General features: G+C 43.8%; 1 protein-coding gene across 6 annotated transcripts in view; it reads left to right on the top strand.

The window, feature by feature from the left end:
• mib1 (mindbomb E3 ubiquitin protein ligase 1) overlaps positions 1-24,179 on the top strand; it is a 55,342-nt gene that overhangs the window by 11,917 nt on the left and 19,246 nt on the right. For all 6 annotated transcript variants that reach the window (XM_037084024.1, XM_037084022.1, XM_037084021.1 and 3 more), the window contains exons 7-12: positions 12-195; positions 1,554-1,698; positions 1,810-1,943; positions 2,814-2,921; positions 3,059-3,256; positions 3,448-3,599. In XM_037084024.1, the coding sequence (XP_036939919.1) occupies positions 12-195; positions 1,554-1,698; positions 1,810-1,943; positions 2,814-2,921; positions 3,059-3,256; positions 3,448-3,599 (921 nt within the window). The remainder of the gene's footprint in view (positions 1-11; positions 196-1,553; positions 1,699-1,809; positions 1,944-2,813; positions 2,922-3,058; positions 3,257-3,447; positions 3,600-24,179) is intronic.

Genomic DNA, 24,179 nt, shown 5'->3' with positions numbered 1-24,179 from the left:
TGTCTCCACAGATGGACATTCAACCCAGCAGTGCTGACAAAGGCCAACGTTGTGCGTAGTGGTGAAGTAGCTGCTGGCGCAGAGGGAGGCAGCTCCCAGTTCCTTGTGGGAGACCTGGTTCAGATTTGCTATGACATCGACCGTATCAAGCTGCTACAAAGAGGCCACGGGGAGTGGGCTGAGGCGATGCTGCCTGTAAGAGTCTGAAAGATTTTCTCGCTCATTTGAGCAAATGTTACCACCCCTCGTCCTTACTGTAATGTATACCGGAATATTATATTAGCATATGCATTTACCTGTACAATGCTCAGCATCCCTGTTTCAGTAGAATGTTGCGTTTTAAGATTGATCTTCAAAAAAACGTGGAGCAATTCTAGAAATGGGTCTCTGTAGATTTATTTCATTAATATGGGAAGTACAACGTCAAATTAAATTATCCACCTTAGCTATTAAGTTGTCTGAGTGACAAAACATCTTGAAATCTAAACTACACTTAAGTGGATAGTTTCATCAAACCTGAGGAGAAAAATCTGCATTATGATAGGTACTTGGAGGAAAATCCGAGAAAGTCATTGCTGTTGGCACCAGGCATTTGAACTTTTTTTAAAAAAAATGTCATCAGTTTTGACATGGATTTTATCACAGACACAATTTGTATGCAAGAACCGTCGTTAAATTAGTCTCAATTCATCTAACTGTGTGTAATTTTCTGCTGTACACGTAGCAGTGCCAGTCCCTAATTTTCTTTAAAGAAGTGTTGCGGTTTAATAACATCCAGAGACACGGTTGCTCCCCTTAAATAAGTCTTACGTTATGTCGCTGACATTTTTTTAATTTATTTCTCTTTTTTTTTCAGTCGCAACACAGCTTTATTCTTCGCTTATTATGTAGTTTATTCATTGGTGCCCAGCATGCCTTAGGTTATGTAATGCCAGTCTACTCCAATATGCCACTTGTCCCTGCCAAACTGGCCCCCCTCAGCAGCTAATGAGCCTTAAAACCCTGAGATGGGTTGTAGCTTTGATCACTAACCACGGATGTTTGCCGCCCGCTGCTGCTTCTACTGCTGCAGTCCCCATTATTGATGGCATCCTCTAGGACAGCCTGGACCCGACTCGACAGACTCGAAGTGCCTCTTTCTCATATATAGCCAGAGCCGAGATGATATGATTCAAAATTGAAAAGCATTTTGCTCTGTCCTCTCTGTATTGCCTGTACAGATGAAGAATAGTCTAGCCAGTAGAAGGTTCTTTTTCTTATATATCCATCTTCTTTCTCAAGTACATGTCCTCTGAATAATGAGAACACAGCATAAATCTGTAATATAGTTTTTGTTTTGCCACAAGCTTTGTTTCTGCTCCATATTGGGCAATTGCTGTGTTGAGCTGGTATTATTTCTTCTTTATCATCTCCTCCACCATCTCATTTTTTGCTCTTTCTAACAATCTCTCTCCATCTTTCCTCCGCCACTTACAGGCCCTGTTACACAGAACATGGCCCAAAGACAACATTCCTCCATATACTAATGAGTTTGTCGCAATATTTATCAACAGACCTTAGGCAAGGTGGGCCGTGTGCAGCAGATCTACTCTGACAGTGACCTGAAAGTCGAGGTTTGTGGAACTTCTTGGACGTACAATCCAGCTGCTGTCACCAAGATTGCGCCCTCTGGCTCCGCTGTCAGCAACGCCTCTGGAGGTGTGTACAAACATGCACTTCTGTGTCATCTGAGTTCTTTGTCCTCACTGCTCTCTGTTTTCTGACATCTTCGCACAATTACTTTCTGACGTTTCGCCTCTGTTTGTCCAGAGCGTCTGTCTCAGTTGCTGAAGAAACTTTTTGAGACACAAGAGTCCGGGGACATCAACGAAGAGCTGGTCAAAGCAGCAGCCAATGGAGACCTGGCCAAGGTGGAAGATATCCTTAAAAGACCTGATGTGGATGTAAGTGCTCAAAGTATCACATTTTGGGAGTACTTTTTTTGGTGTGAGCATCTGCTGAATTTCTAGCTGACAAACCTATGTAATATTGCCCACTGAACAGACACAAGAGATCTGAGTACATTGATAATTGGTGGTGGAACACCCATGGCTGTGCTCTACTCTGCTCTCAGTATATTGAGGAGTCTGAGAGTCTCGTAGGAAAGGACTCTGAGATCCTCCCACTCCTGCACCTCTCTCAATCTGAAAAGCATTAAGGCTGGGCCCAGAGGAGGCACCAAGGAGCATTGGTGTGCACTGCAGCACAGACCTGATTCACTCTTAGAATCGAGCTGAGATCTACAAACCCCATACGGCTGCAGATTGTGCTCTGACTCAGGCTGCAGGCCAGGGAAAACACCCGTTTGCTACAGGACAATGTGCCTTGTATAGGTTAAAAGAACTGCGTACGTCAAGTCTGCAATACAGTCTTCACTCAGCGAGCAAGAGAGAATGAATGACTCTGCATGTGTGTATGTGTGTCCATGGTGAAGGCTGGCCAGATGCCCTACTGCCTTTCAGTGGAATTATTTGCTTAAAGCTGAGCACACTGAGCTTGGCCAAGTGATCCGCCTGCCAGGACAAGAGACGTCTCGAGACTCCCAAAGGAGTCCACATTAATATTTATGCTCTGAGTTTTTGCAGTGCTGCAGTTGGTGATGAAACATGCACACCCAGCCGTTCATGCACGCACACATACACAAAGGCTTAAACACACCCTCAGCAATCTCTTAGCCCCTGAGGTGAACAGCTAATTCAGTAGATGCACATCTGAACATCAAACATGACATTGACACGCACCCATATTCTCTTTGGCTCTTGATGTGTTTACAGGTGAATGGGCAGTGTGCTGGACACACCGCTATGCAGGCAGCCAGTCAGAACGGTCACGTTGATGTCCTAAAGCTGCTGCTTAAACACAACGTGGACCTGGAAGCTGAGGTTAGTATAATTAGATAAATTTGTCCTCTCGCATCCAAGTCCTTTTTATCATAAATGCATCTTGGCCCCTGCATGTAAGAAATCCACTCTCTCGAACATAACACTGAGTCATTATGCGGGTGTGTCGCTATACTCAGGACAAAGATGGAGACCGGGCAGTGCACCACGCAGCCTTCGGTGATGAGGGCTCTGTCATTGAGGTGCTGCAGAGGGGCGGTGCTGACTTGAACGCCAGGAACAAGAGAAGGCAGACTCCATTACATATTGCTGTCAACAAGGGCCACTTGCAGGTGGTCAAAACCCTGCTGGACTTTGGCTGCCACCCCAGCCTCCAGGTATCTATCACAATGACTAAGAAATTTCGGAAAGGTAACAAAAGAAAATATACACAACAGCACCATCAGAGATCAATATATCAACATTGATTTATATTGTTTTGTCAATAAATGGTGGTCAAAAGGTCATTTTAGGCAGGGTTTGAATTACGGATTCATAAGAGAGTAGTAACACCAGGATTCTCTTCTAGGATTCAGAAGGGGACACACCCCTGCATGATGCCATAAGCAAGAAGAGAGATGACATGCTGTCAGTGCTGCTGGAATCTGGTGCTGATGTCACCATCACAAACAATAACGGGTTCAATGCCTTGCATCATGCTGCCCTGCGAGGAAACCCCAGGTAAGAGACTCTGTCCTGCTTCTGCTAGCTGTCACACCTATTTATTTTATTTTGTTGTTGGACACATTTAAGGGGCACATTTAAATGGAATCTGTGGTAATGATATGCCTGGGTCACAATAAATGTCAGCGTAATGCTTTCAGTAAAATCTTGATGCTGAATTTTTACACCTTACATTCATAGATGATGAGTATGGTGAGAAAATGATGAATGTTTGACGTGGATGCCTAAGACTACCTAACTGTCTTACAGTAACAAACTGTATAGAAATCACGGTAGAGCTGCATCTGAATTTGAAATCTTGTGCGACTGAGAGATTTTTAGCTCTGTTAATTAATTAGCACCTGAGGAGTTGTGTTAGATTTTATGTGTGACAGTCATACTGCATGAAACGTACTTGTCACTGAATATTCACCTCAGAACAACTGAAATATCATTAAAACAAGAACAAAAACATATCAGGCCGCTGAGAATATGAGTCGAAACTACGAGCGCTAGACCTTGAGGTTTGCTTCTTAGCAGCCAGAGGACAGAGGTCATGTCAGCATTACTTATCTGTTGCCACTAATCCGTTGCTTAATCATCCTCTGTTGGAATGAAAGATTTAGGCTCACCACCTACAGACAGACAAGGTCCAATCACGGACAAAATCAAATATGAAATTGGCAAGAGGATGCTGTTAAAAGTATGGCATTTTTAAGAATGTAACATAATAACATAATGTGCTTTAACTTCCCAAACTGCTGCATTTGTAGTAGAATTTGCTGAAAGGGAATTATCCAAGGCCTATAGATCAAAGTCAAATACACTTTTACAGTCTAGTGTGGTGCTTGTCCTTTAAAATGTGCTTAAATCAAGAATATATTGAGCACCTCGGTATGGATATTTTTAAAAACTTTGTTAATTTGTTGTTTAAGTGACATAAACACATAAATGCACACAAATCACATCCCCCTAAAGATCAGTATATAAACAAATTAATTAGATAAAATGAAATAACGAGACTACAAACGAGATGGACAAAAAATGTTTTACTCCCTCCAAATTTGTGGAAATCCCCTCAGTAGTTTATGGGTAATCCTTATGCCAAACCAACCAATCAACAAATGGACACAGGCAAAAACATAACTTCCTTCCATAAAAACAAAAACAACAGCAAAGGAAGACACATTTGCGAACTTGAATAATACAAGTTTACATGCACAGTTTCAATAGTGACACGAAGATGAACATGAACAATCTCTCTATGGATATTTACAAATCTTCCACAGATTTCACTTAAATTCAAAGCCAGTAATACTAGAAGAAGTTGACTACCTCACTGATCACATTTTACTCTGCTGTAAATTTACTTTAAGATCTCAATTTTGTTTGACATTGATTGAAGTTTGAAGCAGGTTTTGTAGACTGCATTCATCTCCACAACAGATGGTATGGTCTCAAATTGACATTAGACTACCTTTGAGGCCTTGAAAGCATCTGTCTTACATTGACTTTTTTTTTATCAGTGTACTTAATAGCCCTTGAAGTTCATTTGTTGTTTCTTTTTGCTGTTATGCTGGTCCGTCACCTTGTGTTGTTAGCAGAGGCTGGCCTGAAGCGGCTGGTCCGTTCAGCAGCAGCAGCAGTTCGCCTTGTCCTTGGTCATAGCTATTTCCGGCTCCAGCAGGTTGTTACTCCACTCTTGAGCTGTTTTATTCTTGTCTCTCAACCATGAGCATATTAAAGATGGCTCAGTGAGACAGCTGCCCATGTCATGTTGCTCACCCAGGGCCTCTTAAGGTGATGGGGATTGACGCTATAGGGCCAGTGTTACAGACTGGAGCGATCTGGCAAAAGTAGACAGCTTCATCCTGTTCTGAAAGATTTGGGTGTGTATGTGTATGTTTTTTGCGCATGAGTGTGGTTTTCTAAGGCTAAATGTCATTCCCCTTCACTGGCATTCATTCCTTTGGCATGAGGACAAATGGAATTGAGGTCAGAGGGCGGTGAAACACCTGCCACCTGCCACGGGCCTGCCCAGTATCAGCCCCCCACCTCTGGCACACAGCAGAATAGATTGTCCAAGCCAGCGCCTGTTTCCTGTGTGTTACACTGATCAATTGATTTGCAGATTGACTTAGACATAAAGAATAACTTTATAAAAACACAAAACAAGGTTAAAAAAGGGTTAATCGCCATGACAAAATGTATAGGCTAATGGATTTAGTTAGACAGAGTGTGTGGGTCAAGGATTTATTTTCTCTAACAAAGCAAAACAAGCGTATTCAGCACATTTCAATGACAAAGGAAATAACACTTATCACAAAAATAGAGTGCTTTACAAAAAGACAAATCAGAAAATTGGACATTGGAACAGCAACAAAAGTGCTGAAAGATGCAGAGTATAAGATGATAAATCAAGTAACAGTAAGTCTATGATCATTTAAAAACATATTTAAAAATGTTAAAAAAGATGCAAGGTAGCTTGCCCGATACCCTTAAGCAGCTCGTTCCAGAGTTGTTGATCCCTTCAATTTTATAATTAAACGCAGTCATACAGATATAAATGTATCTGGTTCATTCACAAATTAATTATTTTTTCAAATTATAACTAATAGATGACTGAAATAATTTAAAATTACACACACAGAACACACAAAATTGTCCATAGAGCCAGCAGTCGCAGCCTGACTGTAGAGGGAGGCCACTGTGTAGCCTTTTACTGCCCACTTTTTAAATTTTAATGAATTATACTGAGCTTATTTAGAAAAGCTCGCAGACTGGCAGAAAATCACTTGCATTATAAATATTAAAATGCAATGAGAGTGTAATGTGCATATGTTAACCAGGATTCAGCATATAAAGGAGCACAAAGCCGGTCTGCTCTAGGACTCATTGATTAAGTGGCGAAAAAGTGCTGGAGTACAGAATTTTCTGAATCAGGGCTACTGTTGTGGTGTGTGTGTGTGTGTGTGTGTGTGTGTGTGTGTGTGCGTCGCTTGCTGCCGTCCACGCTCTGTCCCCTTGCCTTCAGAGAAACGAAGATATATGTCGCCTTCTCCAGTCTGCCCATTTACTTTTATTTCACACTCGAGCTCCTGCAATATCGGGGAGACAGTCCGCAAGTCCTAAACCCCTCGAAAATCTCTCCCTTGGTTGAAGTGAAAGTACCTTGTCTGGTGTGTTTTTTAGTGGAGAGGCAGTTGCTTCGATTGAGTGCTTAGAGGAATTCCTGCCGCGGAATCATAGCTTCTATGACAGTCTGCTTGAAGTTGATTGGAAGCCCACTGGATGACAGATGATACGAAACCCCTCTAGTTAATTATTGATGTCATTATTGCTTCCTGATGGTAGCTCCGTTTTCCCCCTCTCCTAGTGTTTAGATTGAGCGCAGTATGCTCTGGCATTCATGGTTTAAACAAGTCTAATCGCAATACTATTACAATAACTCTTGTAAAATTTGCTTGTATTCTTTTACACTTTCTCTTTGTAAATGATGTAAGTTATCACCATCAAATTCCAGCGCTTTGGTTCAAGTAGAGAGTGTGTCAGAGTCCCTGGTGTGTGTGTGTGTGTGTGTATACCTCGGTGTTTTAAAAGCACTGGTAGGTCTTCCAGCGGTGAAAAGAAGATTGAGGAAGACGCATAGGAAGAACCCGGTGGGTGACAGATGAACCTTTCAAATTGTAGTCCCAAATACAGAGACAAATCAGCTCTACCAGCAGGGGTGCTGGAGGAGCTGGGGCTTTACAATATTTCACCTTGTTCATTACTCACACACACACACACGCCCCACGACTGAGTCTAAGGGCATTTCCTCATAAATTAGACCTAGTTGTTAAGTTTTACAGTTGCTAGTAAATTTGAAAGTGCTGTTATAACCAGTTGTAGCATGTCCGAGGAAAGGATTCCTCGGACATCCATATCGTGTGTTCTCCCCGTGTGTGTTTACCGCAGCCCCGGCCTGCAAGGGGAGCCTGGTTCGTCTCTGTGTCTTTCCCTCGGGCTGCTTGAAGCCAGTAGCTGCTACAATACTGTAAACAATACGATTAATAGCCCATGACTCATAAATGGGCTCCAAACAAGCCCTGCAGTGGCGGTCTGTACCCTTTTACGTGTCACCTCCTTGTATTATTTGCCCTCCCCCCTCTCTCGTATCGTGCTCAGCTTTCTTTTAATATGGCAACATACAGGCAAACCCCAAATGGTAATCGCCTCACCTGCGCAGTCATAGGGTTCTGCAATCATACACACTGTGATTGGAAATGCAGACAGATATGATGTCAGTACTAATAGGCAGCAGCAGAGTGGTACTATTGTAACAGGGTTAACAGTTGCATATAAAACAGTGTTTTTGGGCCCATGGAGGAAAATCTGCAAAAAGGGGTCAAATGTTTGTATTTCTCAGGGCTCGCTGCTACATTTGTGTGTTCTTCATGGCTGCCATTGATTGAATTTTCACCCTCTCTCTTGCTCATTTCAGACTAGGCTAATCAAGTCAGACTGCTGTGATTGAGTAAGCTCGAGACTCCTGCATTACCCAAATAGATTTCATGGTTATTGGTCCAATAGAAAACACGTTAAATTCAAGAGAAATTAGAAAGAATACAGTGCTATTTGCAATGATTAGAATAATTGATTTCAATGTGCTGAACACACATCCTCAAATTAGTTTCAGGTATTAGACAAATAAGATCAGGGATGCCCGAAGTGAGGCTTGCAGACCAAAGTCTGCCTGCAGTAAGGATTGATTTGGCCCGACAGATGTTTCTAGTGGGGAAAAAAACATTTTCAAAAGAATTATAATATTAATCATTGTTTATGCTGTTTTATTTTGAGGTAGAAATGCTCTTTAAACATGTAGCATCCCTAATTATTATTTGTTTTTAATACTTTGAGCACAGTTGGCAGAGTGACAGTTTGCACAGGGAGGAACTCAGCTAAGGAAACTTGGTGATCCTGGTACCATTAAGCATCTTAACAATACAATAAAATAAAACAATATAATAGGTGTTTGGCTTGTGGCCCACTGTTAAGTTTTAGTTTAGCCCTCTGAGCGAAAAAGTTTTAATTGGATCAAGTCTAGAACAAATCCTTCAGGAGTGTCTATTTTCTGAGTTTAAGAACAGGTCAGTTTGACATCGTGTTCGGTGCCAAATTAGGAAGGCAAAACAAATAGTGAGAAAAGAAAAGGAGGGTGGGCAGGAGACGCAGTGTGAAAGGGAGTTTTGATCTGCCTGCCTGTTCTGCAGTAACGGGGAGTGGATGTGTGAGACTAACTGTTTGTGAGCGGTCTGCTCCTCTGATTTGTGCGTTCAGCTCCTGTCCTCTAGAGCATCTGGCTCTCATCTACCCCAGCTTGTCTAACAACACTGCAGGAGGCTTCAAGGGAAGGAGGCCAAAGAGTTTGTGTGTTTGTGTGTGTTGTACTGTCTCTAAACAACTTTATTTTGCCCCTTTTTTATTTCCTGCACTCTTAATGCCATATTTTTTAAAAATATTTTGTTACAATGCTACTGGGTCCCTGCTGAGCTGCATTAGCTGTCCTTTCATTATTTTTTTTCCCTTTTGCTCATTCCCACCCACAGTGTAATTGACTGTTAGCATCCAGCGACAGCCAGTTTAGGAGGTGTCTTAGCAAGACAGCCGCACATTCTCACACTGACATGTGAGTGCTGTGTTTCCGAAATAGCACTCACTGCAAGTCAACCCCCCCCCAACCTGGCTATTTTTGAAACAGCCATTGATAGTGTGGTCAGATTAACATTCCCATTGTAGGCAGAGAGGCAACACTCAGTCAGGAAAGTGGACCATACTAAAGTATGAAGCTGGGATTGGTTTCTTTATTAGTCAAAAATCAGACAGGTTTAGCATTGAACATGAAAATCACCATACACTCCAGATCTTGTTGGTCGAGAATCATCAAGAAGCGGCCTGCTGTCATTGCAGTGATTGTGTTGAAGGCATCACAGCAAAAGGAGCTCCTTGTAGTCATCAAAGCATAGCTACAGCTGGTTGAAGGGGACCAAATCCATTCAAGAGGTGATTTGGTTCCATTTTACCAGCTTTAGCAAAGCATTGTGGAATCACTGTTTCAGAGACGGACACGGCAGCTGCTGTGAAGAGAAGTGAACTGTCTCAAAGACTCAACTGCAGTAAAAGTTTGATCCTAAAAGAATCAGAGCGACACTGAGCAGAGAAAGGCCATGTTGCATTCAGACATCTTATTAAAACCTGAGATGTGGCTCATCATGCCATGTCCACCCACCGGTTGAAAGGGACAATGCTGTGTCTCTTTCTCTCTCCTGCTTTTTCTCTCGCCCGTTCACCTTCACCCACTCTGTGTGACACACAGGTACATTTAGCACACTACACCCCATTTACCACCACACCAATAACACATAGGTACAGTTGATCAACCTTACCTAACTTTCTCCTTTGCTGCCTCCCAGGCAGCCTATTTATCCTCCTTGCTATCTTTTTAAGTTTTATGCTTGCCCCCCTCCCAGAGAGCGAGAAAAATTGTTCCCTGAGAAAAGGATAATAATAATCTGTGGCAGTGCACTTGAGTCAAATGTCCTGGAGTCATGAAGCAATTACAGGCTCTGACAGATGGGCCCTGCTGCAAGCTCGCTGCCGCTGCGGTCACCGAGACGGCCAACAGACAAATGCAGAGGCATAACCACACACACAAGCTCTCTCACTCATGTTCCTACAGCAGCACTCTGGGGTGTCAAGTCACAACATTAATTTAAACCAGTCATTTAAGTCCTAGAGACTGATTTGTAGTGTAGAGAGAACTGTTTGAACAGTGACTGAAGGCAGATTATTTTATGTCTTTCAGCACTCTAAAGTAATACAGTATTTTTGCATTTTCTGATAAAATATTCCTCAGCTGATACAAAAATGTATCACCAAAATCACCAAAAAGTTTTGAAAACTTTTGGTTGTTTTTGTGCTTTTGCACCTAATGCTTATTGTAGCTGATGTTAATCATAAGTTCAGTAAATCAATCCTGCTATTACAGCAACATCAAACAACATTTTCTATATTTTAAGCATGCATTGTCTTGAATTATTTCTGGTAAATTCCACTGCAGCAATATTTTTTATTTGTGCTAGAAAACATTCAAGTTCTCCACCACGCAATAAGCTGTCGTATACCCTGATCTTCCCATTAAGATACAGTTAAGTGACATTTACTTGGCCTTTTTTCCGCTTTCATTTTTTTTAGTCAGCTGTTATAATTATCGACTTTTCTGCCAAGCCACGAATGAGGTTCTCAAAGTGGTCGGCGACAGCTGAATGATATACAGCACTGCTTGTAGACAGGATGGAGGTCAACATAGGGCCAGCTTGATATGGCACACCAGAGGCAGGTCTATTTGTAACATACACATTCATGCCTGCTCACTTACACACACACGCAGTCACTCAGAGTCAGGTGGCCAGGCCGCTCACCTCGTCTAAGGGCCATAACAGGGCAAAAGCAGGGGGACGACAGGCACTGAGCATTTGATAATGTCAGCATCTGCTGTGTTTGTCACTCAGACAGCAGGTCAATGCTATTGAGGGCCTGGGAGAAACACGCAGTGCAGCCCATGCAATCCTACACGCCTCTGATGTCTTGACAGAAAAGAGAGCTAGGCAGACAGAATGTAATGCAGATAGGTCTGAGGAGTGGAAAAATCTGAAGCCCAAAAATGCTATTTGACTATGATACTATCTTCAAATTAAAGTTAAGCCATTTTTCTAGTTTAGTCATTATAAACTGTTTTGATTCAATTTAGTAGCTCTTAAAAATAAAAAATTAATCAATCCAGTGTTGCCTAAATTCTCATGAACTTGATGCAGGTCCTGCCTTTAAGTTGAGTGTTTCCTATTAAAAAAAGGGACTTATATTACATTTGACTTTATCAGAGAAAAGGCATTCAGTGGGATGTCATAAAGGGATTTACAGGCTACAAACATTCATTTTAATTCATGACTTACATGGTTTTTAACCGCCATCTAAAAACTCTAAAGTGAAAAAAAATTGGCGATCTTTTGTGTCACCTCGCCTGAGACACTTCTTTTATTCAAGGGGAACAGAGTAAATCAACCCTACACTTGACATATTAATCAGTTCAGAATGAGGCGTCTTGTATTTCATTCAAATAGAGATGTCCTTCTGTAGTGGCATACGTACACGTTTTCATTGCTTCACTGCGGAAAAAATGGTGTAGGCACGGATACATCTCAGCCTGCTGCTTTTAACAACATTTTAATTTAGCAAAACAAATCTGATTTAATGGAGCATTTTATATTTGCTAATACTGTGTTTAAGTTTTACAGTTTATTAATCATATAAAACCTGAGGTTTACTGTAAGCAGTGTACTGAAGTGCATTTGTTTGAGCTATTTTTGAGCCACGAATTACTTGACCTTAAACAGTTGTTGCAGGATATTGACTTTAATTAATTGTATTATTTGTTAAGTCTTTAACTTTACAATTTCTTTCATTTGATTATTCAATAGCCAACATGGAGTGGAAAAAATGACCATAAGTAGAGCTGTGGATCGACATTAAAGGGGTTTAAACCTGTGCTAAAAGTGGTACATTCATTGTCAGTGATCCAAGCACAGGCCAGAGACGAGGTCAGAATAGGTGAAAGTGCTAGATATGAATAGCTCGCCATGCAAACTGCTCCCCACCTCCCCCCTGCTTTATTTCTCTCTGTGCCTCTGTCCATATTCTGTTGCCGTTTTTTTTTTTGTTTGAAGCAGTCAACAATTGGAATCAGCTGACGGGCCATAGTTGACTCTGATCCTGCATTGTCACTTTTTGATGGTCTAATCTGACTGCCATGCGGCCCAGCAAAGCATTTGGCAAGCATAGCAAACGTGAACAATGAGAGCAGGAATCGGGGGGGAAGGGAGGGGAGCACGGGGGCAGCCGGGTTGATGCGGGCTGGGGGTACGGATAAGGGCAGCGGCATAAAGAGAGGGCAGCCATAGTTAAACACACAAGATTGTTAACACGGAAGCCATATGATACGGCAGTAGGATACATCCAGCTTGTGGCAGCAGCAGCAGCAGCAGCAGCAGCAGCAGCAACGTCAGTGCCTCTTCATTCTGCCTCCTCAGCAACTATGTCCTTCTCTTTCAGTTGCATGTTAAAAAAAAAAGAAGGCAGCAACAATGGCAGAGTTTTGGTCCAATTCACCTTGCTTTCTTTCCCCTTGAGCCATGTGGGAGCACTGGAAAAGATTATGGTATTAATGGTCAGGAGCAGCTCCAGCATACCTCTCGCAGCCTGCTGAAGTTGGTTCTAAGTTGCAGCTGGCTGAATTTCAAGGGCTGTAATGCAGTAAAAGCACCTAATAATGAAAGGAGGCCCTGTTCGTATGGCGATGTCACAAGGCAACCGTTTGCCCATAGTTGGTGTAGGTGTCTAAAGCAGTGCGCTAAACTCACACTGCTGACAGAGCAGGCTCAAACATGATAGCTATCAATTTATGCTAACTTACATAATTGTCTAATGAATTGTTGGCATATCTTGGATGAGAGCTTTTTATTGGCCAAGTCAGCCAGTTTGAGAAGGCAGTAAGTTCCCTACAGCGATTATTGCTGCAGTGAGACTGCCCAGAGACAGTATAGCTAATGTATGAGCCTTACCACTCACATTCATACTCTCTCTTTTCCTCTCTCACTCCCTCTCCCCCCATCTTTATACTTGCCTCCTATTTTCTCTCACACCATGATCACAGTCATATTAACAATCTGCAAAGCACAAACATATCCACAGAAACAGCTGTCAGACATCAATTTTCCCAGAACGAGGACTCGCACCTCACCAAGAATACATACTTCTTTACATTCCATAGCTATCATATGTTCATATGGGTACATAAAGAAGTATGTACACCAAGGAGGTAATCTTAGGTATGAAATGTTCTCACCTTTTGCCAAGGTCAGGAAGTTATGAGCAGAATATTTTTCCTCACCGTTCTCTCTCCCAAGTATGGTAGTCTGCACCGTAAGGTGACTTTGAGTGTAAATTCAGTTCAACACTCAAGGCTTTCGTTTGGTTGCCATGTAAGGCTGAACAGTCAGTCCCCCCGCCCCTGAACATAACCGAAGTTTCGCAGTCCATACCATCGTCGACTGTCCCAGTGACCCCCGCTGTCCTCCAGACAACCAGGAGGATCAGGGGGAGGAATACAGCTCAGTCAGAAGGTGGTCTTTTTTTCTGTTTCCAGGAAAAATGTTGAGGTAGATTAAGGGGTTGGATAAAAACCGGCAAAAAAGAAGAGAAGAGTTTTCTCCGTGATTTAAAAAATAAATTCAAAGAAAAAGTCCGCGGGGTAAGGTGCCTCTGTGTGCACCTCGTCTTGCATGATGATCATTTGCCGTGTCCTGGGAGCAGGGGTGCACCTATAAGCCGAATGGCCCTGCTGACATACTACACATTTCACTTCTCTCCTCCCACTTCTCTTTCCGCCTATCTCTGTCACCGCCATCATGTTCTCTGATTTCACCCCCACTTTTCTATATCCTTTTTTCCTCCCGACCTCTCACTTGCACCGGTATGAACCCCTCTCTTGCCTGTCCCTCGTCTCTCTTGTGTCAGCAACGTCCCCAGTGGCTAGCTGGAGCGCTTGCTGATGTTTGAAAACGAGGGTGATCCAAGTGGAACAGGAAGCTATTGTGAGCAGGATTTGGGCTTTAGGCGCAGTGGCAGGCCATAGGTCACATGAAGGCGCTAATGCCCACTCAGCACTTGTGGATTGGTCCTGGCTATACCCCCCGCCCACCACCACTCCCCCACCTCTCTCTCTGTACCTTGTTCTCTCCCCCTCCCGCAAACTGTTTTTATGGTCATCTTTCCTGACTTCCTTTTTTTATCTGATCAAACCTCACCTGTCCTCAGTGAAACCAGCTGCTCTGTTGCAAAGGGCGTGGAACCGATCAATAACCATTTGCGTGGTGGCGAGAATTGTTCAGCAAGTCTCTAATGAATCTTTGCCCCACACCAACACATTCCACAAGTCGACAACTGCCTCCAACCACGCTAAGCTAGCCAGCAGCCTGGGTGCTGAGGCAATAGGTGTAAAACAGAAAAAATGGATTAGGAGAGACCAGCTTAGAGTTGAGTTTGGAGACTTGGTGGCGGAGAACTAAATACATGGGAAAAGTGGTGCAGTGTTTTTGCAGTAGAAGGGTTTTGGAATAGCAATGAGGAGAGGTTGAATAGGAGGTGACAGTTGGTGGATGAGCCCGGTCCTAAAGGTGTGACGTCCTGTTTAGGAAATGTCACAGCCGTCCGAGAGGTTGAGCGAATACGAGGGGGGGGGTGAAATTCCTTCCTACATGGAGGTTGGGGAACGTGAACTAGCGAAATAGCCTGCTGGTTGTTGTGTCTGTTCTGGTTTGGGCGATAGCACTGCAGTACTGTGTGCCCTGCATGCCATGCCAAGCCCATAGCAATCCGTTACTGAGAGTGAGGGAGAAGAAACTGGGTTACTACCCTAAGTGCTGTGGGTTCAGCCAGTGACACACATCTACTCAGCCAACCATTGCTGCCCAATATCCCCTCCCGCCCATCCTCACCTTCCTCCCCCTCCTCCCCACATCTGTTTTAATACACTTCTCACAGCTGTGTGCCGTCAATCCGCTTTTCCCCCTGTTCAGAACTCCCAACCTGCCCGCTGTTCATTATTCTGATGCTTCGTCATCCCTCTAGATGCCACATTCCATCCTTCCGCCCCAATCAGCCAACCTTGGGCTCAAAAGTGCGACGCGTTCTCAAACTTACCTCCCATCAATTAAGAATGGCAGTGACCTCCCCGCCCCTCAGTTAAATTGAAAAGTGGTCTGGTAAGACCACCAAGAAAGAACCAAAAAAGATGTTTAAAAAAGACAAAAATGACACATTAAAAGTCCCAGTATTTATAGTATCCTTAGTCATGGTGACAAAAAGCATCTTGGAAGGTGTCGGACGCAGAGGGCGAATTGTGCACAGAGGAATGTCTCTCCACACCAGTGCAGGTCTGAGTTAACGAGTCCGTCATTAGATAGCGGCAGGGCTGCAACCATGAAGCCTAATGAGCCAAAGAGCTCTGCTGCTGCAGCATGTCCGGCCAGTGCCAGGAACACAAGAGAAAGAGAGAGAGAGAGAGAGAGAGAGAGAAGGGGGGGGGGGGAAGCAAGACAAGAGAGGGAGGGAGGGAGAAAGAACAAGATGAGAGAGATAGAGTGGAGAGTGCAAAAAAACAGGGCTAAAATCCATGTGGGCCATAGCAACTCCCCAGCCTCCCTTTTCCCTCTTCCACCTCCTCCTGCATCCTCTTCCTCTCCATACTTTTTTTCTTTTTATAAAGCCTTTATTTGTTCCCTTCTTTAAAGACAAGTGGAACAAGAGAAGGAAAAGCCCAAAGGTGTTCTCTGGTTAAGTTCTGTCCCAGTGTTGCTGCTGCTGCAGAACAGTACATTCCACTCCCCCTTTTCGACTACGCGACTCTCAGGCAAACCATGCGGTTCATAACTGATCGCATCCGAAGAAGAGAGAGAGGGAAGAGACAGGACAGGAGACGTCAAGGCCCGTCAGGGGTAAACTCCGTCCGAAAAGCGAAGGAAGAGCATATATTACCTGTCAGATCAGTTTCTTATCTGAGCTGCTCCTCCTCTCTTCCCCTCCTCTCCTCCTCTTCCCGTAGTGAAGAGAGCCATAATGACCTAGAGAGCGCTCCAGCTGCTGCAGCCATCGTGTGTGCCGGGTGCACGCCTGACTCGCTGAATCAGCTTCTATGATTGGGGGGAGGAGGGGTGGTGGTGGGCGGGTTGAGTGCCAGAGTCAGGGAGGGGAGGAGGGGGAAAAGGAGAGAAAGCAAGCACATACACACACGCGCACACATACATAGACACACACACACACACACACACACATTCCCATACAAACACAAGTCATACCTTCAGAAGAGGAAGACGTAGAGCTGACATGAAGAGCTACCATTTGAAAAGGAAAAGGGGGGAGGCAGAGAGAGAAGAGGGAGAGAAGGAGGGGGCGAAAAAAAAAATCTGCAGCACTCTCCTCTCCATCATGTGCGTTCTGAGGGAGAGAGCTGGGAGGATGCCCTGGTCGGTGGAGGAGGCAGAAAAGTGTACCAACCGTCCTCCCACCCTGCATTTTTCTTATTCCATCGACACACACGCAGCCCCTGAGCTTTATCCTGCTCCTAAAATGCGCTTTTATTATTCAGTGGAACTTTATACAGCAGCTTAGAAGAGGGAGTTTACTGAATGTTTCAGAGCAGAATTGTGATGGAGGTATTTAAAAATGATGTGGCCGTGCCTCTGCGGTAGAAGACAGCTGTACTTTTAATAGTCCCCCGTGATCCGTGCAAATTTGATTACCATTGTCAGGGACTGGAGACGGACGATCTTGACATTGCAATATCTCTTTGGTGTCTTTTGGTGTTTAGATTTTTTTTTTTGGTGCGCAGCTTACGCAGTCTTGAGTGCATCGCGAGGGGTCACCTTTTGACGAGAAAAAATATTAAGTAGACATGCAGCTGCAGTGTGGAGAGCAGGGAGCGCAGGGAAGAGTACACTGGCTGCAAATTAGGAACAAGGGGTCAACCAGCCAGTAGCTTCCTACCTCGCAGCGCCGAGGGTTAAGCTAAACGCTTAGCACTTTGTGGGAAGCCAAGCATTTGAAACACGCCTCGGCCCCTGTTGCCGGGCTGCTCATGTGTCTTGTCTCACCACCTCCCTGACCATATTTAGTCAAGCAGTGCAAAAAATAGTTCCAGCTCCGCTCCACTCCACACTGCTCCTCTCATCGCCCCCCCCCCTCCCCTCCCCCTTCTCTTCCATATCCCCCCCTCAGCAACTGTTGGCTGCAGGCTCCGGGAAGCCTCCCCTACGGCTCCCTGCCTATCGATTCCACTGGCCTGGAAGGAGAGAAGCGCGTTAGGCCAGCTAGCCCCTGCTACCATTTGCTGCACTATTTTTAGTAGCTCCAAATAAAGTGGTCTCTCGTGCTTCCACTTGTATATTCTTGAATCCCCCCCCCCCCTCCCCTGCTTTACATCCTTCACCACCAACTCAACCGCCTACTCTGATACCACCCCCTCACTCTGTGTGTCCTTTTAACCCCCACCAGTCTCTATCATTCTTCTTTTTAAATAGAGCTGGAACACGCTGCTTATGGTAGAGCTTCCGTCTGCTCACCTCTATACTTAGAATAACTGCATATTCGAGACATGGAGGAGAGAGTAAGGGTGTATGTGTAGCGTAGAGGAGCGTGGATGGTGTCAGACAGCAGGAAATATTACCGTGTTTTCCCCCATTTGTTTATTTATTTATACTGCTTATGGCATTGCGGGGAGACAAGTGGCAGCCTCACCTCTGAGGCAGTGAAAAGTTTGGGCTGCTTCCTCTCCTTTTTGAGCTCTCATTAATTTTCAAGTGTCTTTTTCAAGCTTTCCCGAGGCGCGGCCACTGAAGAATCTGTTTAATTAGTCGGTCTCATCACGGGGCACATCTATACTGTACAGAAGCAGCGTCCTCTGTGCCCTCCTCTTTTTCTCTCCTCCTCCTCGTCTATACCTCAATGATAGCATGCAAGCCCTCTTACTTACCCCACCTGCATTTTAACTGCAGAGTAGCCCGAGGATGTGTAAGCCAGTGTTTTTGCGCTTTAAGTCGATCATATTGGAACCAGTTGTGATGAATGAGATTGTGAAAACTCACAAACGCCCTCAATCCAGAGTGGACGTTCATCAAAGTGTGTTTTTCACGAGCCAGAAAAATGCCATGCAATGGTCTGGCCGTTGATTTGATAAGGCTTTTTAACAAGCCCCCAGTCATTCGGCCCTCACTCTCAGTTATATATCGCAGGCCTCTTTCATGGCGGAGATAATTCTGCATAGATTTAAGTGCGCAATTTAATTAATGTATTGTCACTGCAATTTATAGCTTTTCGATTACATTATCTTTACGGCTGTTACAAGAATTGACCATTTGCAAGGTAAAATGGATTCCACGCTAATGTGTCTGCTCAAAACTTGACCTTACATGGCCAATCAAAATGCTGACTCGCAGCTACATAAATGGCAACTGTGAGCGTGCACCTGTTATTGCCCTGCAGTCTACACACCACTTAAAATTGAACCAGCAGTAACTCTCTCGCCAGCCTCAATTCCCTCAAATTGGAACTTTAAATGTACACTACATGTGCTTACTGTACATGTGTATTAAACCTCAGTGGCATGCTTTAATACTCCACTCAGCTGGTTAAGGTATTTGCGGCCTATAACCATTTCCACTGACGATGCCCTTGTGTGTTTTGTGTATCCCCTCAGTGGGTCTCCACCCAGCCTGTTCCAGCCACCCAACCCACCAGTTTAATCTCAATTACATCCCGACATCCCATCTGCCCCTGAAACTCAGCAGCATGGCTTACATCTTGCCTCCATGATGAATAGCGCAGGGCTGAATGTTTAGCTGAGCAGTTAATCGATCAATAAGAAAAGGGTCGACTAATGGATGTGCTTTCCTTCACTGGATGAAGGGGTGGGACGGGCTGTTCTCCCTACGAGTACTGCTTAAGACATATCTCCATTCAAAATAGGAATATAAATGAAACAGGTTGCGGAGAGATCAGCCTTTTGCTTGTTTTAATGCTGCTTTATATTATTCAGAAGATGCATCCTGGGTGGAAAAAGAACATTAATTAGCTGATTACAAGCTTCTTGTAGAAACTTTCTTCCCGTTGTTATCTGAGAATTGTGAATGGATGTAATTAGGATTTGTGACATTGATTAAGAGGAAAGGGGCAACCAAATAAATCTCAACAAGTGATCGAAATCAAGTACAAATATAAAACATTAGTTGCAGTTGCAAGAGTATTCATTCTCCACATATTATTTTAAAATGTTTATTCTGTTTCTAAATCAACAAGGGGACAGCCAGTTGTTTTCAGATTTTAATGAAATTCTGAGTTGAAATCACTTTTTTTTTTTATCAACGTCTGGCGAATAAAAAATCAAACATAAGTCTACTGCTGGGCAAATCCTGTGTTTGGTGCAATTCAAACACGGCACACTGGCAGAAACACACAGTCCCCACCGTGAAGCATGTTGGTGGCAGCGTCACGCTGTGAGGATGATTCTCGGCTGCAGGCCCTGGAAGGCTTGTGATTGAGAATTTGTGGCAGGACCTAAACAACTTGTTTTTCTGCGATCTCAAGCCTTGGCCTTTTTGCAAAGAAGAATCGGGGTAAGAAGAAAGGCGCATCCACTAATAGAGTCAAGGCTATAATTGCCGCCAGGGGTGCATCTACTAAATAGTGGCTTGAGGGCATGAATACAATTAGTTATTTTGTTTTGTGTGTTTTTGTCCAAAATTAAGATAATTTGTAGAGATTTGTTTTCAGTTTTATATGAAGTAGTACTTCTTTTGATCAATTTCATCAAGCCTGATTGCTTCGACTGTGATTCAGAGTCAAAAAACTAAAAGTGATCGAAAAGAGCGGATGGTTGTGAATGTCTTTTTTAATAAGTGATGTTCTTTCATGGGATTGGCAGTCTTGATTAGAAGCAGGTGTTCTCTTAGACTGAGGTTTTGTACAGGAAATTCTCGTTAGCTTCAGATGTTGATGAAGCCCCTGTTTTGTCTTTGAGCTTCAAGCCTGCTTGGGAAGTCTTGGTCGGTCTTTCAGCTTGTCTTAATTCCTCCTCTATGTGTGCCTTCCCACCAGTCAACATCATAGAGGGATTAGAGACTATTTCTAATGAGTCCAGTTTGTGCTTTTTTGAGTAAATCTCTGTGCTTCTCTTCCATCAGCCCAGCTCTTCCTCATGCTTACTTTATCTCTCTAGTCAGTTCTTCTCCTCTGCCCCCCCACGCACCCCCTCCTCTGTCCCCCGTCCCACCCCTCCCTCCTCATCCCTTTACACAGTGCATCATTTGAAGAGGTGAGGCTGTTGAGCGCTTGGAGGAATAAAAGTGATTTATGAATGGGCCAGCCTACCTGGGTGCTAGAGGGGGAAGCCAGTGGCAGCAAGGCTTTCTGATCCAGCAGCCCATTGTTCCCTCCAGCCTCACTGCAGGGGAAGCTCCTCTGCCTCTGCTGCCTCTGATCTTTTACCGTGCCTTACTGGCGCCGCATGTTACCATTAAGTGACTCACAAACTGCACAAATACCGATGCACTGCAGGGCGCACACACACACGCTCACAGTAGTACTGCTTACAATCTATGTTTATTTATATGGCCACTCAGGCAAATGTGCACAACAACGTGCGCAGGTTATGTTGTCATGCTCGGACTGAATTAGTCTCTTATGATTGTGCGCTTTCATTTTTCCAGAATTTAGAGGTTAGTACAAGAGAGGACAGCCAGATGCACCAGCCAAAAACCCTATCGATAAAATAAAGAGAGGTGACAGGGAAGGTGTCGTAGCTGCTGAGGACAATGTATGAGTTTCTTCTTGTCACCATATGCTCGCATGCATATACACGCCGCTCACTGCCATTCATTCCAGCTTTACACAATGGTAGAATATTGGAGTGTTGCTGGGTAAAATTGAGGAGAGAGGTCACTTAGGCAAAGTGGTTTTGCTGTTTCCGTGTTAATCTGCCGTGTATGTAATCTTGTGGTGTTTACAGAGTAATATATGATAATTCCTGATTGCAGGATGGTGGGGAGGTGATAAACTTGGTCAGGGGAAAGGGTATACGCAGGTGCCCAGCTGTAATTCATTAAAAGATAACTGATTGCAGAGATATGTCAAAGTATCCTGTGGAAATGCACTTAGTGAGCTCTTGTAGCACACGTTGGGAGGTAATATCTCTATGTTAGACAGTCATCATAACATACTCCGCAGTGTGCGGCCTAGAGAGACGGATCCCACTGATTTATTATTTGTAATTACAAATGTCTCCATAGTATTATCTGTTATTATGTTCACTTGTTCAATTAGAGGCTGCATTATGTTGCTGTAGCCTATTCAAGTTAAATTACACACTGAAGAGTGCACCAATAAAAGATGCAGTGCAGTGACTGGTCCGTTCAGTGAGCCTGGGTACCAGTTTGCTGCAGCATGCACTGTGACTTAATTGAAAAGCCGGCCAATCCTAGAAGCCGTCCCAGTGTCCACCTCTGTATGCGCTGGGACCAGTCCAACAGATCAGCCAGAGGACAAGCTGATACAAGCCCCAATCCCCCTGTGACCAATCAGAATGCCTACATATCCTCCTAGGGCTGGGCCAACAGTGGCTCTGAGCCAATAGATAAGCTCAGCCATGCTGTAATGCTCTGTCTGTCCTGTGGCATGCTGAAACATTGAGTCCTGGCTGCTATGTTGCTATAGCACATGTTGGGGGAAGGATGGGTGGGGGTAGCAGAGGGAGGGAAGGATGGATGGATAGAGGAGGAAGCGAGAAAACAGGGGATCAAGGGATGGATGGAGGGAGAGAGAGGGAGGGCTACATCCCTTACTGAAGGGACTCAAGGACATAAAGAGCTTTTGGGAAAGTGACTATAGCATGCAAAGAGAAAAGCTTGCATTGTGGAGCCACTATAGGCACTGATGGTATGCTTTTTCCCCACTTGCCAAACCTAGAAAGAGCAGGATTTATTTGTGGCACTTTAAGTGCCTCAGCAATGCAGGTAATAAATATGACAGAGCAAGGTGAAATACTTCCACAGCACAGCTGTCAGGCATCTTTAATATTTTCTCCCCCCTCCGTTTAAACAACAAATTTAGTTTATCTATTTACTTGATGTATTGGCATAAGTAATAGAATTTATTTTTGTGTTTGTGTGTGCTTTAACATCAGTGATGGCACTTTGGTTCATGATTTTAATGAGACACTGAGAAGCAGGCGACATTTTTCTTAGCTGAGTGAATGCATGTAAAACATCAGTATAAACCTTGCAGGATAGTAAATATGGTTTCACACAACACAAAACTCAAAAAAAACATGTCACAGTACACTTTTAACTAGCTTGGCACCTGGCAAGATTGAATGTATTTATCTTTTTACATGTATTGATATTTTGTACTTCATAGAGCCTGACTATATAAATATAATATTGAAGATATACGTACACGCACATAATAGAACTGTTGATATTGCCTTGGATCTTAATCAGGGTTGTCTAGATCATGCTCTTTGTGGTCCCAGCCCAAGTCTTATAATTCAGAATATCAATACAGAGCCTGATGTTTTGTTTTGTTTTTTAATTTATCAAACTTGCAGGTTTGAGTTTTGTGATTTTTAAAAAATCATGTTCACTTTATGAAAGGGTATGGTACAATGTGGCCAGAACTTCTTCTCAGTATCCAATGTGTAGATATTAGCTGTTTTCACTTATAAAACTTCTGACAACGTCCAGAAAATCTGGTTAGCCTTTCACACAAGAGCACACATCAAGAGCTTGTCCGGTTCAGCTGCTTTGTCGCCAGCTGTGTTATCTCTTAATCAATATTACGTGTACCGAAGTATCCGCATTATCAACTAAATAGTGGAAAGTAACATACAGGCAAGCAGAAACCGTAGCAGCTACACTAAATTCAGAACTTGTGTTAGGAGCTGGCAAGGGTAAAGTGTCTTTAATGTCTGGGTCGACTGATTCGGACATTTGCGTTATATACGGCACCTCCAGGTTTTTGCCCAGAAAATTTCAGGGTAGCAGTCTACGTTTGAAAGGGGCTATATACAATTTTTGTCAACGTAAGGGTTATTGGTAAACTAATGGGCTCTGAGGGACACATTCAGGTCGATGTTCACATCTAAACCGAGCTTAGCTGTTGAATAATGCAGGACATGTTACCTTGGTAACCTGTACGGACGCTGAAGTCTGTGGCTCCCATGTAAATGCAGTATGACAGGTCAAGGGGATAAGGATTTGTGTTTGTTTGTGTCGTTTGGTGTGCTTGCGCATGTGTGGATGCTTGAACATGCAAAGAATACTAAGGAAAATCAACAATGGCGCAGCAATTTCTTTGCAGAAAGGCATTACATTATTGGGATTAGGCAGAGTAGCTTACGCGGGGAGAAAATCTCCGTTGCTCTATATGTAGGATCTGTGTGGAGTACGTTCACGTTTCTATGGAGCCTTATCTGTGTAACGTGTAGTACATTCACACAAGCTTCATTCCCCCGCCATTAACAAGTTGGCTGTTAGACATTTTCTGTGCTGCTCTGGGGCATATGGCCTGTTGTCTCAGTGCTTAGGGGAGGCAGTAGCTGATACAAGGCCCTTTGATCCCTATTATTTCCCACTGCAAACAATAGATTTTAATTACCAAACCGCTCTTTCAGCTGCAGCTTCTTCCTCGGCATGTGTGCCTAGAAGTGTAACTGCTGAGGAAGTCAGAGTCATCAGCTGCAATATGGCAGCTTGCTTTTGTCACTTTGGATCTGTTCTGCCAATTACAGTGGAAGAGAATTTGATGGGGTGTTATTCTCATTTTTCTGTTGTGTTTAAGGGGTGATACTGTTACTGCCTGCACACTGTGTGTAAAGGGACCATCACAGGTTACAACATACAGAGATGAGGATTTCAGGGGAAGTCCGAGGGTGAACATAATGTGTTTCTAGGGGCA

Source organism: Acanthopagrus latus, chromosome 21, assembly GCF_904848185.1.
Source record: "Acanthopagrus latus isolate v.2019 chromosome 21, fAcaLat1.1, whole genome shotgun sequence".
Lineage (NCBI taxonomy): Eukaryota > Metazoa > Chordata > Actinopteri > Spariformes > Sparidae > Acanthopagrus > Acanthopagrus latus.
This window is presented reverse-complemented; position numbering and strand designations above follow the sequence as displayed.